Source organism: Haliaeetus albicilla, chromosome 12 (assembly GCF_947461875.1).
Source record: "Haliaeetus albicilla chromosome 12, bHalAlb1.1, whole genome shotgun sequence".
Classification (NCBI taxonomy): domain Eukaryota; kingdom Metazoa; phylum Chordata; class Aves; order Accipitriformes; family Accipitridae; genus Haliaeetus; species Haliaeetus albicilla.
Genome location: NC_091494.1, coordinates 6127976 through 6146809, shown reverse-complemented (window position 1 = coordinate 6146809; position 18834 = coordinate 6127976). Strand labels below are relative to the sequence as shown.

Sequence of the window (18834 nt, the reverse complement as noted above, 5' to 3'; positions counted from 1 at the left end):
GTCGTTCAAGTTCTTTGCTGCCAGATGTTTGATTTTACATTTGGCTAGAGTAAGAGGCATGTCCTTAAACTCTTTTATCTGTTACAGATGTAAAAGATATATCATACACTAAAAAACCCAAACAACAATCTGGATGTCATCCATGCCCAGAGATGTACCCACATCTGTACATAAAGATCTGAGATCTGACTGGTATAGGTATTGGATTGAAAGGAAGTTGCTCTGGAATCTTACTGGGAACTATTACCCAACATGGCGGTCCACTCTTAACCATTCCTTGTTGGAAACTATCAGCTGACCAGTTGTCGTGGTTTAACCCCAGCCAGCAGCTAAGCACCACGCAGCCGCTCACTCACTCCCCCCCCATCCAGTGGGATGGGGGAGAAAATCAGGAAAAGAAGTAAAACTCCTGGGTTGAGATAAGAACGATTTAATAGAACAGAAAAGAAGAAACTAATAATGATAATGATAACACTAATAAAATGACAACAGTAGTAATAAAAGGATTGAAACGTACAAATGATGCGCAGGGCAATTGCTCACCACCCGCCGACTGACACCCAGCCAGTCCCCGAGCGGCGAATCCCCGCCCCGCCACTTCCCAGTTCCTAAACTAGATGGGACGTCACATGGTATGGAATACACTGTTGGCCAGTTTGGGTCAGGTGCCCTGGCTGGGCATGAGAAGCTGAAAAATCCTTGACTCTAGTCTAAACACTACTGAGCAACAACTGAAAACATCAGTGTTATCAACATTCTTCACATACTGAACTCAAAACATAGCACTGTACCAGCTACTAGGAAGACAGTTAACTACATCCCAGCTGAAACCAGGACACCAGTTTAAACTAGAATGCTGTATGGGACAAATTAAATGTCATACTGTGGTCTTAGTCAATAATATCAACGTGTCGTGGTTTCAGCCCAGCCGGTAACAAAGGACCACGCGGCCGCTCGCTCACTCCTCCCGCCCCCCTCCGGTGGGATGGGGGGAAGACGGAGGAGAGAAAAAAAAAAACCAAACCTGGAACCTCGAGGGTTGAGATAAAGGCAGTTTACTGGAACAACACAAAGAAATTGCAACAACAACAACGGTACTAATGAAAAAGTATACAAAAAGAGTGATGCACAGTGCAACTGCTCACCACCCGGGACCCGACGCTCTGCCACTTCCCCCACCGAAAAGAAGTGCCCACCCCCCGGCCCGCTCCCCATTTATATACTGAGCATGATGTCACATGGTATGGAATAGCTCCTTGGCCAGTTCAGGTCAGCTGCCCCGGCTATGCCCCCCACCTCCCAGGTTCCTGTAAAAAATTAACTCTATCCCAGCTGAACCCAGAACATTATCCACCCCTTATTCTATACCATCTACATCATGCCCAGATCTTACATTTTCCAATCGACCACTACCACTTCCTTGTCTTATATATATAAGTATATGGACTTGCGTCCGTCCCCATCGCCCCTCCGCACACACACACACACGCAAATGGTATTCCTTTAGTGTATGGGCTATCCCTCTAATGTGTCCATTGATTTTATTTAGTCCATGACTTTGGGGCTCCATCTGTTGTAACAGTTCTTCAGGATAAGAGAGATGGTGTGAGATGTTGGGTTGTTGTATGCTGCCTCTGGAACTTGTGGCTAGTACATTTGGTGCAACTCACGCCCTTAGTCTGCAGGTCGAAGATGTTGATCTTGAGGAAATTGCTGGGTGTCAGTTCAAGTTCTGTCGCTGTTGTACTTGGCTTAGTTTCAAAGTCCATCCCGCAGTCATTTGGGTAATTCTTACAGTAATACCCTTGATATGGCATATAGGCACTATAGATACAATGACATGCATTGGCAGGGTATTTAGCAGTTAGGTGTCATACAGCCCAATTCATTGGCTATTCTCTCCCAAAATCAAATCTCCCTGAGGTACACATCGAACTTCCCCATCCTTCTGCATCACCCACCAGGTGTACCCAGGTCCCTGAGCAAAAACAACCCCTTGAATGGGTTTGCCTCTGCTTGAGGGAGGACTAACCCAGACTGTCTTTCCTAACATACTCCTCATGCGCACTACAGGGACTTTATCGCCTTCTACAGTATGTGGAAGTCTTGGTTGGGCAGGGCCAGCCCGATTGGCGAATCCTCTAGTATTAACTAACCAGGTGGCTTTTGTTAAATGTGTATCCCAATGTTTGAAAGTCCCACCCCCCATCGCTCTCAATGTAGTTTTCAGCAGTCCGTTGTATCGTTCGATTTTTCCGGAGGCCGGTGCGTGATAAGGGATGTGATATACCCACTCAATGCCGTGTTCTTTGGCCCAGGTGTCTACGAGGTTGTTTCGGAAGTGAGTCCCGTTGTCCGACTCGATTCTTTCTGGGGTGCCGTGTTGCCATAAAATTTTCTCTTCAAGGCCCAGGATAGTGTTCTGGGCAGTGGCATGGGACACAGGGTATGTTTCCAGCCATCCAGTGGTTGCTTCCACCATTGTAAGCACATGGCACTTGCCTTGGCGTGTTCGTGGGAGTGTGATATAGTCAATCTGCCAGGCCTCCCACTGTTTATATTTCAGCCATCGCCCCCCATGCGACAGGGGTTTTTGCCGCTTGGCTTGCTTAATTGCGGCACATGTTTCACATTCGTGGATGACCTGTGCGATAGTGTCCATGGTCAAGTCCACCCCTCGATCTCGAGCCCATCTATATGTTGCATCTCTCCCCTGATGGCCTGAGGTATCGTGGGCCCACTGAGCCATAAAAAGCTCACCCCTACGTTGCCAGTCCAGGTCTACCTGAGACACTTCAATCTTGGCGGCCTGATCTGCCTGCTGGTTGTTTTGATGTTCTTCAGTGGCCCGACTCTTGGGTACATGAGCATCTACGTGACGTACTTTTACCACTAGCTTCTCTATCCGAACAGCGATATCTTGCCACAGTGCGGCAGCCCAAATGGGTTTACCTCTGCGTTGCCAGTTGCCCTTCTTCCATTGCTGTAGCCACCCCCATAGGGCATTTGCCACCATCCATGAGTCAGTATAGAGATAGAGCACTGGCCACTTCTCTCTTTCAGCAATATCTAATGCTAGCTGGATGGCTTTCACCTCTGCAAACTGACTCGACTCACCTTCTCCTTCAGCAGTTTCTGCAACTAGTCATGTAGGACTCCATACAGCAGCCTTCCACCTCCGATGTTTTCCCATGATGCGACAGGACCCATCAGTGAACAGGGCATATTGCCTCTCATTTTCTGGCAGTTTATTATACAGCGGGGCCTCTTCAGCCCGTGTCACCTCCTCCTCTGGCAACATTCCAAAGTCTTTGTCTTCTGGCCAGTCCGTGATCACTTCTAAAATTCCTGGGCGACTGGGGTTTCCTATGCGAGCTCGTTGTGTGATCAGTGCAATCCACTTACTCCACGTGGCATCAGTCGCGTGATGTGTAGAGGAAACTTTCCCTTTGAACATCCAGCCCAGCACTCGCAGTCGGGGTGCTAAGAAGAGCTGTGTTTCAGTACCAACCACTTCTGAAGCGGCTCGAACTCCTTCATATGCTGCCAATATCTCTTTTTCAGCTGGAGTATAGCGAGCCTCGGATCCTCGATATCCCCGACTCCAAAACCCCAGGGGTCGGCCTCGGGTCTCTCCAGGTGCTTTCTGCCAAAGGCTCCAGGTAGGGCCATTCTCCCCAGCTGCAGCGTAGAGCACATTTTTAACATCTGGTCCTGTCCGGACTGGCCCAAGAGCTACTGCATGAACAATCTCCCGCTTAATTTGTTCAAAGGCTTGTCGTTGCTCAGGCCCCCATTTAAAATCGTTCTTCTTCCGGGTAACTTGGTAGAGAGGACTTACAATTTGACTGTAATTTGGAATATGCATTCTCCAAAAGCCCACAACACCTAAGAAAGCCTGTGTTTCCTTTTTATTAGTCGGTGAGGACATAGCTGCTATTTTGTTGATCACGTCCGCAGGGATCTGACGACGCCCGTCTTGCCATTTTACTCCTAAGAACTGGATCTCCTGCGCAGGTCCCTTGACCTTACTTTCTTTTATGGCAAAGCCAGCCTTCAAAAGGATTTGGATTATTTTCTTCCCTTTCTCAAAAACTTCTTCTGCCGTGCTGCCCCATATGATGATGTCATCAATATATTGCAGGTGCTCTGGAGCTTCACCTTTTTCTAGTGCAGTCTGGATCAGTCCATGGCAAATAGTGGGGCTGTGTTTCCACCCCTGGGGCAGTCGATTCCAGGTGTACTGGACACCCCTCCAAGTGAAAGCAAACTGTGGCCTGCACTCCACTGCCAAAGGAATGGAGAAAAATGCATTAGCAATGTCAATTGTGGCATACCACTTAGCTGTCTTTGATTCCAGTTCATATTGAAGCTCTAACATATCTGGCACAGCAGCGCTCAGCGGTGGCGTGACTTCATTCAGCCCACGATAATCTACTGTTAGTCTCCAATCCCCATTAGATTTCCGCACGGGCCATATGGGACTATTAAAGGGTGAGTGAGTCTTGCTGATCACTCCTTGGCTCTCCAATTGGCAAATCAGCTTATGGATGGGGATCAGGGAGTCTCGGTTGGTGCGATATTGCCGCCGGTGCACCGTCGTGGTAGCAATTGGCACCTGTTGTTCTTCAACCTTCAGCAACCCCACAACCGAAGGGTCTTGGGAGAGACCAGGCAGGGTAGACAGCTGTTCAATCTCCTCCGTCTCCAATGCAGCTATACCAAAGGCCCAACGGTACCCTTTTGGGTCCTTGAAATACCCCCTTCTGAGATAATCTATACCAAGGATGCACGGGGCCTCTGGGCCAGTTGCAATGGGGTGTTTATGCCACTCATTCCCGGTTAGACTCATTTCGGCTTCCAATACGGTTAGCTCTTCGGATCCCCCTGTCACACCAGAGATACAGATGGGTTCTGCCCCTTTATAACTTGATGGCATTAGGGTACATTGTGCACCAGTGTCTACTAGAGCCTTATATTCCTGTGGGTCTGACGTGCCAGGCCATCGAATCCACACTGTCCAGTAGACTCGGTTGTCCCTCTCCTCCACCTGGCTGGAGGCAGGGCCCCTCTAATCCTGGTTAGAATATCTGTTACCCACTTTTTGCACATGTGAATCAGAAGTCCCTTCAAGAGGATCAGAAATGAGATCGGCCCATCTACTGCGCCCGGGGGACTGCTCACGGGAAACTGGAGCAGCAGTTTTCCAAGAAGAATCTTCTTCTCTGGTTGCTTTTTCTCGCAACTCCCGTACCCGTGAATCCAAGACTGAGGTAGGTTTTCCATCCCACTTCCTCATGTCCTCTCCATGGTCACGCAGGTAAAACCACAGGTTAGCCCGTCGTGTGTACTTTCTCTCTCCTCTCTCTTGGGCAGAGGAACGCTTACTCCCAATAACTGCAATGCGGGCCTGTACAGGTGAGGAGGAGGACATATCTACTTTGAATTGCTGGAACTCTCGGGACAATTCCTCTACAGCTGAGACACAGGCCCGTAGGGAGGAAGAGAGACTTCCTTCATATTGCCGGAGTTGGACAGCCAATTCATCCACCGTTTGTCCATAGCCTTCTTTCCAGGACATTACTGCCAATGAGTTGGCATAGGTTGGTGGTGCACTTCGTAGAAACTTCCGCCACATCGGTTGTGTGCATTGGACTTCATCTGGATCTGTGGGTGACTGCGCATTTTCTGGATCATTATAAATCACCTCCAGCACGGCTAATTCCCTCAGGTACTGGATACCTCTCTCCATGGTGGTCCACTTGCCTTGGTGACATGTAACTTCATCCCTGAAAGGGTATCTTTCCTTTACACCTAACAGAAGTCACCTCCAGAGGCTGAGGACTTGTGTTTTTCTCCCAATCGCCTTGTCGATACCCCCTTCTCTAGACAGAGATCCCAACTGCTTGGCTTCCTTACCCTCTAATTCCACACTACTAGCCCCATTATCCCAGCATCGGAGCAGCCAGGTAACAATGTGCTCACCTGGGTGGTGGCTAAAATCTTTTCGCATGTCACGCAACTCACTCAGGGATAGAGATCGGGTAATTATTTCAGGTTCTGCCTCTTCCTCCTGTTCTCGCGATGACCCTGGTTCATCTTCATCTCTCACTGAGCGAACTGATTTCTTTGTGTGTTTCTTTTTCTGTACAGGGGCGACTGATACTGGCACAGGTTGGTTCTCTGGTTTAGTGGCAGTATCTGTCACCGGGGTAGGGTTAGCCACGGTACCTGTTGTCGTGGTAGGGGCAGCCACGGTGCTTGTCGTCGGGGTAGGGGCAGCCACGGTGCATGTTGTCTTGTTTTCCATCTTTTCCCCCTTTTCCCCCTGGGGGTGCTGCATAGTATCAAGCAGGGTTTGGTAGATACCGGCCAGAGCCCAACACAGTGTAGTGAGTTGTGTGTCTCTGGGATAGCCACAGCATTTTCCTTTCAAAAATTCTATCACTTCATGAGGGTTCTGCAGTTGTTCGGGAGTGAACTTCCAAGTCACTGGAGGTGAGAAGTTCTCTAGATACCTGCCCACATCCTCCCACATGCCGTGCCACCCATAAATATCCAGCTTTGGGACAGATCTCTGGGTGGTACTCTTGAAGAGCCTTTTTGTAGCCCTAGACAAGACCTGAAACATAGTCAGGAGGCATAGCACTAACAGCACACAGGCTTGCGCATCCCAAGGATATTCAAAATTCTCGAAAACTGTTGTAATTAGTTGGAAAGAGAAAAGGGAGGGGAACGGATGGGGGGAAGTATCCCCCCCTGACTTCCCCATGGGTTGGGTGTAATTACCAATAAAATCCGACAGAAGGTGCCCAAAGTGTGGGAATGATATCACTGCCTCATACAGATACCAGCTTAACCTCATGACCAGTGATGTAATCATTTCACAAGTCGACATTGCCCAGTACAGCAAAATGATAATCCCAATCGCTCTCCCAGAGATGAGATACGCAACTACAGGCAATACATAAAGCATATAAGAACTTACAAAACGCCACCATGTAAACAGCTGAATCAACATTGTGACTAACATCTATTTATCTAGTATAAGAAATGCGTATGACAAATTTGTTTCAACACGCTCTGGCCAGATCTGTCGTTATCTCAACCCTTCGTGCCCCACGTTGGGCGCCAAAAAAGACTGTCGTGGTTTCCGCCCAGCCGGTAACAAAGGACCACGCGGCCGCTCGCTCACTCCTCCCGCCCCCCTCCGGTGGGATGGGGGGAAGACGGAGGAGAGAAAAAAAAAAAACAAACCTGGAACCTCGAGGGTTGAGATAAAGGCAGTTTACTGGAACAACACAAAGAAATTGCAACAACAACAACGGTACTAATGAAAAAGTATACAAAAAGAGTGATGCACAGTGCAACTGCTCACCACCCGGGACCCGACGCTCTGCCACTTCCCCCACCGAAAAGAAGTGCCCACCCCCCGGCCCGCTCCCCATTTATATACTGAGCATGATGTCACATGGTATGGAATAGCTCCTTGGCCAGTTCAGGTCAGCTGCCCCGGCTATGCCCCCCACCTCCCAGGTTCCTGTAAAAAATTAACTCTATCCCAGCTGAACCCAGGACACAACGGTTGACTTATCTTGAAAGTTGTGATTTCATGGAAGTGTGGAGACAAGTTTAATGGACAAGCCCTTGTTTGCAGGCAACTTAATTGATGTGAGCTGTGCTGCCAGCCTTTAATTCTTAAAGCGTGACATGATTTGGGGGTTAAAATACAGAAAAAGAGGCCCTTCCACAGCCAGGGCTCCATTCCATACCTGCAGCTATCTCATGCTCTGTAAATCCACAGCAATTGGCAAGATGCTGTCTGTTCGCCCTGGTCCTGTACAGGAACTAGAAGTGACCACACAGGAACCAGCAGAAATGACATTTGAATCCAAGCAGAGGTTTGCTAATGGGTGTGGGCCTGAGGATACATTTGGTTCAGGAGGAGCGTTAATACAGCTTTTGATCTGATCCAAACTGGCTGGTGTCTCATCTAGAGGTGACCCTTCTACACTCACCTCCTGAGCTTCAGCTACAAAATGAGCTGTGTACAGACACGCAACCAGGGCGCCAGGTATGCACATGCACACACAGAGACACAGACACACACACACGCACAGAACTTTTTAGGCTGAACCCTTCAAATCCAAACAGCTTCAGTAAACAAAAGTGAAAAGGAAGCCCATATGCAGGTGCTGTTATCAGTTCAAACTGGCATGTGGTCAGGATAGAGGACCCTTGAAAAGGCAAGAACAGGGATCTATCCACACTAATTTTGTAAGAAAATCATTCAAATCAGCATATACCAGCTCCTTATAAATCAATGCTGGCACAGTTACCAATTTGTGTGCTGTTATGAGAACAGAGATATGGAAGCCTTTACACAGAGAGCCTGTCCACAGCCGAAATCCTCTCCTTTGAGAAGGCATTTGTGCTCTGGTGAAAGGGCATCACTGGCAGCATCTCATCCCCCTGTGTTGAATGGTTCTGTCCTTCAGTCCAGGAGAGTGCATCCCTTCAGTGCCAGGTGCACGCTCAGGCCAGACAAACTCATTACGCCACATTTTCCAGCCCATTGAAAAGGCAAAGCGCTGAGCTAATATTCTGCTGCAGGCTAGGAAGTCCAGCTGGAACATGACGTTTGCTAGCCTGCATTTTCCTTAAAGTTGGGGCTAGAAGGGCACGGCCAAGTAAGATGGTAGCTCAGCATGTCTGAGGTCTCTTGGGCCAGCTGAGCTTTTCCAGCACGTAAAGTCCTTCTGTCCCTTATTCATAGAGAAATTTCCTTTCAACTAAAACCACATATTTGACTCCAGAGCGAACAAGTTGCATGAGGCAGATGAGGAGAAGGTGTAGCTGAAGGAGAGTAGCTGAAGACTCAGGAGACTTCACTGGACTTATATTTTTGAGGTTTTCCTTTGCAAACACACAAAAAAAATTGCAGCCTTGGGATTTATTCTCTTTTTCTAATGGAAGTTCAGATTATAAGGTGCAAAATGGGAATCCTCCAGATTCATAAGCTTTGCTACCTGTCTGCCACACTTATCAAAAGTGGCTTTACTGTCTGACTAAGAATATGTGTCCTCTCGGGCACATTTTTATGGGATCTTGAGGCTTGTTGTTCATACCACAAAAGCAGAAGATGTGATGTTTGTCATCTTGTTGCTGGAGCACAGAGACTGTACACAGATCCCATAATGACAATGGAGGGGAGACAGTGCCAACAATTCAAGGAAAGTCTGGCAGGAAGCTTTGAGGAAGCCTCCCATACTTTGACATATCAGAATGACTCTTTCTCTCTTCACTTTCTTTACAGGCAAGAAAAATTCCATTCTGCTGCATAAAGTCCAGCATGACCTCAATTCAGGTGTTTTCAACTACCAAGAGAATGAGATCATCCAGCAGATTGTGCAGCATGACAGAGAGATGGCACACTGTGCTCACAATGTCCAGGCTGCTGCTGCTGCGGCTGCCGCTGCCGCATCCACACCCACCCCTGTCATCTGGACTCCACTGATCCAGGCACCCCTGCAAGCTGCAGCAGCCACCACTTCTGTTGCTATAGCTCTGACCCACCACCCACGCCTCCCGACAGCCATCTTCCGTCCTCCAGTGTCCGTCTTGGGTTCCTTGGGACAACAATCCAACCAGACTCCAAGACAGCTGAAAAGGCTTCAGTCTCTAATCCCATCGACTGGCCCTTCTGCCATTGGCTCTCCCTCCAGTACTCCATCCCAGCTGCATACACCAGGAGCAGAAACCCCTTCATCCTCTTCCTTCCACATCCAGCAGCTCGCAGGATTCTCAGCTGCCGCCAGCTTAGGCCAGTTCCAGGTGGGGTCCCCTCCAGGTGGCTCAAGCCAGCCGGGTTTGAGCGGTGCATCCTCAGTGGGACTGAGCCAGTTCCAACACGCACCTTCTGGATCACCCTTGGGTACAGCTCAGCCCATGCAGCAGCAACAGCAGCAGCAGCAGCAGCAGCAGCCAGCCCTTTCCAGCAGTGGATTTGGGCACTTCCAGCAAGCTACAACTAGCTCCCCATCAACATCACTCACCCAGCTCTCATCAAACTCACCCCCTAGTCTTCTCAACCAGTTCCAGCCCACCACAAGACCACTGCAGGGGGGACAGTTACAGCAACTCTCGGGCAGTGGGACTTTGGGGGGAATTAATCACTTCCAACCCCCTCCTTCTTCCAACTCTCCATCCTCCAGCCTAAGCCAGCTGGCACAGGCCTCTGGTGGGCCGTCCTCAGGCCTGTGCCAAACACATCCAAATGCATTAGGATCTTTAACTGGAACGATAGCCCAACTCCACCAAGAACGGCCACCTTTTGCCTCCATGTCTCCACTACAACAGTCTGGTGTCGCCTCTCCCTGTTACACCCCTTCTGGCCTTAGTCCTCCTAGTCAGAGCCCAGTGGCAACAAGAACTTTTCAATGTGGCCCTCCCGGGGCCTCAGGCTCTCACGGATCTCTGCTCCTGCCTCAGACCGCCAGCCCACCTCCGCAGATACTGCAGTCCAAGAGCACGCCACCTGTTCCACCGGGACGTCTGAACCAGGACATCAAGTTGATTTCTGCTTCCCAGCCATCTTTGCCCCAAGAGCTGGCTCAGACACTGAGCCAAAGTTCTCCTCATTCCTCTAGAGAATCCATTTCCAGCTTCTCTCCTTTTCCTGGTGGAGGGACTGGACTTCTTGGGAAGCCTTGTAGCTCAATTCCTGGGCGTGTGACTTTACCACGTCAGATGTCCTCAGGTTCTTTACCGCATCCGCTGGTGTTTGGGGCCAGCGCTGCAGGAGCTGCTTCTCTGACTGCTGGTGGGCGGAAAGAATCCATAGTGCTCACAGGGGATCTGGAACCTGTCAGATCCAAACTGCCCTCCAATTTGTGAGGACTCCTTCTGAGAGCTGGTTATGTCAGCCGTGCAATTCAGTTCCTGATTAGACTTTCATGAATCATTTTTTCCTTTTCTCCCCCCACCCCCACTTTTTTTCTCCATTTCTTTTGTTTAGGTTTAACTGTGATTAGAAACAAACAAAAAAACACATGAAAAACAACAAAAAAAGAAGATAACCAGGTATTCTTAGAGCTATAGATTTTTGGTCACTTGATTTTATAGAATATTTTAATACATGAAACAAAAGGATATGAGCAAATTTAATCCAACGAGGTAACGCACAGACAAGGCGTGTGCCTGAGCTGGAACATATGAATGATCAGCCATAGAAGCCACCAAAAAAGGTTATCCTGTTGAGACAAAGATCCGAGGTTGACGTGGGCCATAAAAGGGAACATCAGGTCAGGCCTGTAGCTGGTGTTTTTAGAACAGCTTTGGGTGACCTCAGCTTTGCATTGCTTTGCACAGCTGTGAACCTGGCCCGCAGCACCTAGATATGGGGGCACTTGGATGGCTCACTGTGCACATCAGATAGTTTCACTTCCTCCCAGGTCTTCTCCTGTGATCAGCAGGTTGCAGAGGAAGCAAGAAGAGGGGTGAGTTTCATTAATGCAGTTCCCTGTAGGGATTTCAGAAGGGCTGAGTTTTTGTTTGGACTCCATCTGAAGAAGATAAAGGTGACCAGGAGATGGACGGGCCTGACTTCAGATGCTTTTCTCTTTCTTATTCCACTGATGCTCTTGTGGGAACAAGAAGCAATCCCTTGTAAGTCACAAGGAGGGCAGTGAATATCCCCTCTGTATTTTTGTAGGTGTCATGGATGTGGGTTGTGGGAGAAGTCCTGTTTCTCTGCCAGCATGCCAGGCAGCTGGCCTAGGCCAGCAGAAGAGCCCAAGCTTCAACCTCTCCATGGTTTGGAAAGCGTGTGTGCTGCCTTCCAGATTGGGGCATGCAAAGCAAGGGGAGGGATGAAGAAAGAGGCAGCACTTTAACCTTCCCTTTCTCATTTTAATGTCTCAGTGTCCATGGGCTGACTGCTTTGAAGAGAACTGGGTAGCAAAAGATCGAAAAGGGGGGTGCAGTCACCCCACCCCTCTTCCTCCTTAGCCCAGGGGAGTTTGAGCTTTGAGGCACCAAGGGTAATACTGGTGCCCAGCCAAGAATTCTCCAGATTTACAGCTATGTTTATACCATTAAACCAGATTAGACCAGAAATTTGGCCAGCCATGGTCCATGCTTCTCCTCTGATGGGGGAATTTAAATCGTTTGCTTGATTTCACCAGCAATAACAGCCTGCACCTGATTGGCTTTGGTCTTGCCCTGCAGTTGCAGCATCACTGGACACATCTGGGGCCTGGCAGGCACCTTGAGCTGGACTTTTTGGGCTCCCCTGATTTAAGGCAGTCAAAGTGGGATGAAGACAGTAAGGGGCCATTGGGTGCACACAGCACTGAGAAGCTATAGCCTTTACCTCTAGAGCAAGTGTCTCCTTTTCTTTTACTTTGATCCTTTCTTTCTCTTTTGTTTTTTTCTTAGGCTAAGAGGTGTCTCCAGCCACCTCACTGTAAAGAGTCAGGTGCTCAACTTTTCTAACACTTGTTAGAAACACATGTCCAGCCTCCCTCTGTTTCCAGCTATCATGGGGTCCCTCCAGCCCTCAGAGGGAAAGCAGGATTTCATGCAGCAGTGCCAAAAAACTATTACCACAGTAACGATACAGGTCCATATAACTCCCTCTCTTACCTACTCCTACCCCCAGCTCTCTCCCAAAACACTGGCTGATCGTTGTTTTTTATACCGAATTGTTTGCAAAACTCTTGAAATGTGCCTGTATCTTGAATGTTGCTGCAAGCATTCCTGGGCACTCCTGCTTCAACGTGCTTTGGTGGCTCAGAATTCAGATGTAATCAGCTTTGGTCTTCCTTAAAGGGTCAGGGGAACTCTAGAAATGTTTTTTCTACTAGCTACATGCAACTATATATGTGTGAGTGTGTGTGGTGGGAGGGGTGCATGTGTGTGTGTGTGTGTGTGTGTGTGTATAGATTTTATATATGTATCTATATATACACACATGCTTTTATATATATAGTATACAGTTATACACATATGTAGTCTATTTATGCACATGTGTAAGCACACACACACACACATATATTTATATATATATATATCCTAGTTTTAAAATACATGTCAATTTTGACCCTCCTGTAGGCCTGATTGGCAGGTGATAATTATAATATATAGATCCTGCTTTTCCAAATATGTACAGGTTCATCCTGAGACAGAATCAGTTGATGGAATTGAAGCAGACTCACAGACCCTCTCATATTTTCATAGGTATGAGACAGTTCCTAGAAGGAAGACTCACAATATCCTTTTAAGTTTTATATTTGTTCTAGCATTTTTTTTTCCTTGTATGCTGGAGGGCCCCTAGAATGAGCATCTCAAGAGGTTGGGAGCTAAGCTGTTTGGGTCTGGGGTATCTAACATAAGCAGGTGGGAAAGGTCTTCAGCCCAGCAATGCCAAGCCCTCATGGATGACTGTCCTGTGACTGCTGCATTGGTACTTGAATCTCAACAACCCCTGTGGACACTCAGACAAATGGAGGTGCACAGAAACACCCTGAGGGCTGTCTCTGGTAGACATGCGTTCCATCCACCTGTCTGGTGAACATTCTTCTTCAGTTGGGTTCCTTTGCTTTGTTTTTCATGGGGATATTGTTTGATTTTCCAGTTCTTAGCAGTGCAGTAGCCAATATTGAGTTATTCCGACTGAACCCCAGTCAACACTAGGCTTGTCTCAGTAGGTGGAACTATATTTATTATTATTGTTATTTTTTGTTTTATTTTGGGGGAGAGGGAGGGAAGAGTTCTAGGGGTGGGGTTTGCAATATAAAACACACAATAAAAACCTTAGTAAATAAAAACATGAAAAATGCATCCCTCTGACTTGCTGTCTGCTTTAAGTGTTGAACTTCAGCCAACATGAGATGAGGTTTAAAGAAGAAAAAAAAACCTGGGTGGCATTTCAGTCCTCCCTTTGCTGTTGAACAGAGAAGATGCAGGGTTTTGGCTCACTTCTTGTCTGTATTTTCCCAATGTATTTAAGAGCTTTAGTAGTTTACCTGCTGTCACATCTCCACCTCACACATTCTTGTAGGAAGTCTGTATTAAGCCATTGACAGTAACAGTTTAAAACTTTTGCCTACACTTGAATTTTTAACAGTACAAAGCAGAAATCTGGTAGTTGCTTTGCAAATGCGTGTGACAATCCTTCACATTAATAGCAGACATGGAAACTCTGGATGACTTTGTGATCCTCAGAGAAGAGCCTAAGGAGCCCTACCACAGGATCCAGACATTAACAACTTGGAATAGAGACTATCATGGAAAGTGGATAAAAGACAGAAGAAGGGAAGTAGCCGTTTTGAGGTCTCAGACTAAGCTGGATGATGATGCCAAGGTCAGGACCTGATGTATTTTAGGAAGGTAAAACTAGCCTCAACTCTTAGCTTTCATTTCACTCCTGTGATACCCTCTTCGAGTCTTTGTCCAAACCCATTCTAGGAAGTATGCACAAAATTGATGATTTGGGTCAGTAGCTCACATGGGAGCTGTATGGCCTCATGCCCTTTATTCATAGCTGAGAAAATGTAGGGCCAAGCAGCCCAGCTGCTGGAGTGTGTCCTACAGCCTGTGGCAGTGAGACATAGGTAGATACCATCCTCCCTGCTCCCTCTCCTCCAACCAATTGATTTCAAGAGCCTCACTTCTCACCTCCATGCAGTGCTTCACCTCTGCCTTGCTGATAGTCTTTCATTTTTCCTTCTCTGAAATGTCTTTTTTTTGGTGCCTTCTCATGCAATGGTTGCGTTTAGCCCTCTGACATTTTGCTCAGCCTCTGAAAGACTTGAATTTGTTAACATGTCAACAGTGTGTCTTTCCTGATGACATGAGAACAAGGTCCAGGACCTTCTTTACCAGAACTCCCAGTGCCAGAGATGGCAAAAAAGAGAAGAAGGAGCCCGAGGGCCATGAATGAAATCAGTATTTTGCAGAGAAGGGTGCATAGACACACACACACTCCCACTGACACAGCGCAGCACAGGCTCAGTCCAAGCAGGACACTCCTTTTCTCTTCCCTCCTGCTTCAGATGGTACAGGAAAATGGGAGACCCTGTTGGTCGCCCTCCGTCAATTCTCTGCCCTTGTCTGGCTGTAAATGAGCTGAGCTGGTGGGGAAAGAGTAAACCAAAGTTTTTAATCAGTAAATGCCATTATCTTGAAACCAGATGGCTCTGCCCTCATGGGTCAGTTGTCCTGGAGTTTCAGTGAGGGAAGTTCAGGCAGTCAAATGTTTGTTTTGCCTTTCAAAATGAATGTCTGTGCCAGGCTTTTTTATTTTATGTACCATTACTATTACAGAGGAAACTGGGATTGTGAGTCAGTCCTGCCCAATCAAAAATTTATTTTAAAATTATATTTCACAGAAGATATGTAAACTCTGAAGGTTTTCATTCTGGAGTAGAACAAAATCCAAGTTTTGAGCTCTTAAACTTCCCTGTGAAACCTGCCTTTTTTTCTATGTGAACAGCCAGCAGGGATTCAGGACACAGTCCCACTGCCATGAGTTGCAGACAGATGGGCAGGACTACATCAGGAGGCTCTCATGCCCTACCTGAGGGCAGAGCAGATCACAGTAACACAATAACCATGAAGGCCTCTCAACAAGCATGAAACCAGAGGAGTTAGTGACATGGCTTAGCTAATGAAGTCTGATCTTTACCTCACCCAGAGCATTTCCACACAGCTAGTAGCCGTGTCTCTGCTCTAGGCCATTCTGGATCAGGAGGGCACAGACAGTTTGTCCCTGACCAAAGAAAAGCCCTGGCTCCACCCTCCAGAGAGGCCCCATCAGTTGTAGAAAAGCACACTTGGAAGGGCTTGACTGGTTTAGCATATGTGTTGATGCCCCCTTATTTTACTGAAGGGACTTAAGACTGCCCTGGGATTTAATGATACTTGCATGCTGACTGTCAGGAACGAACTGTTCAGATACCAGAGCCAAGTCACCCTCCTATCAACAGGGTGGTTTCTCCACCTCCTGATCGCTACTAACTCCCCTGCAGTGCCTTATGAAGACCCAGCCCACTGGTGTGGGGGCTCAGAGTGGGAAAAAGGCAGGATCACCAGCACTTGTGATTTCTCCCTTTCCCCAGTCAGTTTGACAAGGGCTGTTCATGGGAATTTCAGCCTTGTCTGGGGAAACTGTCCTGGACTGGCTGCCCACCCCACTCACCCTCCCACCTAGAAAAGATTCTGGTTGTGGGAGAGAGGGAGGGGCTCCCAAGCTCATACTTCTTGGACCCTGTGAGAGATTTTGGGGTGTTGGAGACAACAGAACAGACCTATTCCTGGCAATGCTTTCCTGCAGGCACTGGGATTGTCTGACCCCCTGCACCAGCCAGCCTTAGACAGAAAGTGATGCCAGAGCTGCAGTGAGAAGCAGGCTGAGGCTCAGCTCTTGGAAATGAGGTTTTTCTTCCTCTTTGCAAACTCACTGGGCTGTTCAGACCAGCAAGGTAATGATGACGTTCATTGAGCACAGAATAGTGGAGCACTGTGTGGGCAGCAGCAGGACCCTCAGCAGACCATTTCACTCAGCATTGTCCTCCAGGCACAACCACTGTAAGAGAGACCCTGCAACATCTCTGATGTGTCTCCAGGAAGCCTTGCACTGGGGACCAGGTTGTGCATGGCCTGGCTGAGTCCTTTTTTTATCTCCTCTGCAAATTCAGGGATCTTGTAGCACTGGGCACAGGACTGGTGAGCTCAGAGGAGGCAACAGGTACCCTACAAGGTACTCTGGTGAATGCCCAAAAGGAAAAGGGATTTGCACCTTTCTCCTCCTTGCTAGAGAAGACATCAGTAAATTAATAATCACCACTTTAAAGAAATTAATACATCATAGTATATATTTTATTTAAAATAAAGAAAACCAGACATCAGTGACAACTTTCACTCATTCACTCCATCCAGCCTCAGGAGCCAAGCTTGTACCTGCCAGCCCAAGGCACTGATATGGCAGTGGGACCTGAGCTGCAAACCATGTGAACGTGCAAACCTCTGCGTCCCTGTTATTTTGTGGAAGAGGATCACTTTGGCATGTGGAAGGGAAGATGTGTACAAAGCAATGCCCCCATTCGTGTGCAAACCACAGTATGTAAAAAGCAAATGAGAAAGTTGCTCTAGGCCTGGCATGGCTTGTGCAGGGGCACCCACTGCTGCTCCTCCACCTTCAGGCGGAAGCAGGAGGAAGCAGGGTCCAGGCAAAAAGGCGACATCTCGCTGCTCATACCCCTGCGGGACGGCAGAGGACTTTTCCAACCCCCTGCAGATACCTTGCTGCCCCAGCTGGAGCAGGTCTCCCACATGAGCTGCTCTGCACCACCTCCAGCCAGACTGCCCATCACACCACACGTCACTGGAGAGTACACGAGCGACTGAAGGAGCCCCAAAACCTCCCTGTGGGACTGCAGACATGGTGAGGGGGGAGGAAGGTGAGGGCACAGATAATATGTTCATATCCTTTTCAGCCCAGCCCATCTCTGCCAGCAGGCCATGTACCTCACTGGGGCAAGGGTACAGGACAGGAATACAGAACCTGGGGGAGGCACCAGGGTGGGAGCAAAGTCCTGTAGCTGAGGGAGCTGGAAGCCAAGGAAGGAAAGGAGGGGGGCCAGGGTTGGCTTCTCGACAGCCCTGGCAGTGAGATGCTGGGGGATCATGCTTGGACTGAAAGGTTGACCAGGAGTTTCTGCTTCCCCTAGGCAAGGGCAGTGTTACAGCTTCACCGCTAGTGAACTGGAGACAGCAGCTGCTGGCCCCAGCGTGGGCCCAGCACCTGATGAGGCAGGATCTTTCCCCTTGCAGGTAATTCTCCCTGCCCAGCACTGGTGGGTGGCAGCCACCTCTCCAAGCCCCTGAGAGGTTCAGGTGGGGCATCAGTACCATGTGAGTCCCAGGAGAAGGGAGGAAAGAGGCCAGCCCATGCCAGGACCCTGGGAACCCACTGCCAATGCTCTGCTCCAGTGCTGAGCCCCTCTGCCAGGCTGGTGGGGCAGTGCTGCGGAAGAGCCAGACCAGGGTGATGGCTGCAGGGGGTAAAAGCCCAGGAACTGGGAGGTACTAGCATAAACAAGCAGTCCATTTTTGCTGGTGGCAGTTTAACACCATAGACTCCCTCCCCATCCACCATTACCCCCTTGAGGCAGTATCCCACCCCCTCCATCCCTGGCTGAGGTGATCTATTGATGGCCTGTGAGTAGGGATGTGGGTGGCCCTTTCCTACCACTGAACTAAAGCTGGGCTCAATAATTCCCCCCAGCAGTGGGAAAGAGAAGCAGGGCAGGGAAAGATGCAGTTTGGGTTTGCCCTCAGGAGTCGGAGGTGGTTTTGCAGCTGCTTTTCATCAGCCATGCAGTTTCTTGGTCACTTTTCTCCCTTTCTCCACACAGAGAAATGCTCAGTTTGTGATGCCAATTTTGTGTGTGCATGTGGCCCCTCAGCCAGGGTGTGACCGGCAGCCAGTTTGGTTTCTTAGCTCAAGCCTAGACTCAGAAATCTGCAGAAATTAAATCGAGCCGCTCAGGCACAGTGTGAGGAATGCTACAACCCCCCCCATCCCCCTCCCACCTTGCAGAGGCATAGGCTTGGCTGAACACTGCTTTTCTGGCAGGAGGAAACAAAGTGGAGAAGCTGGGACACACCGAGGTCCTGGCCCCAAGTCACAGCTGTGCAGCACCTATTTTTCAACACAGACCATCAGTGCTGAAGTCTGAGGTCCCAAGTTTCTCCATGTTTAAGGAATTGGGCTGAAAGGCCTCACTGGACATGCACCATGACCCTGTACATGAGCTGTCTGCTGTCACT

The 18834-nt window shown here is 48.7% G+C and overlaps 1 protein-coding gene across 1 annotated transcript in view; it reads left to right on the top strand.

Moving 5' to 3' along the window:
• HCN4 (hyperpolarization activated cyclic nucleotide gated potassium channel 4) overlaps positions 1-13894 on the top strand; it is a 115880-nt gene extending 101986 nt beyond the window's left edge. Inside the window, exon 8 of the mRNA XM_069797783.1 lies at positions 9317-13894. Within this exon, the coding sequence (XP_069653884.1) occupies positions 9317-10896 (1580 nt within the window). The 3' untranslated portion in view covers positions 10897-13894. The remainder of the gene's footprint in view (positions 1-9316) is intronic.
• Positions 13895-18834: the final 4940 nt, after the last annotated feature.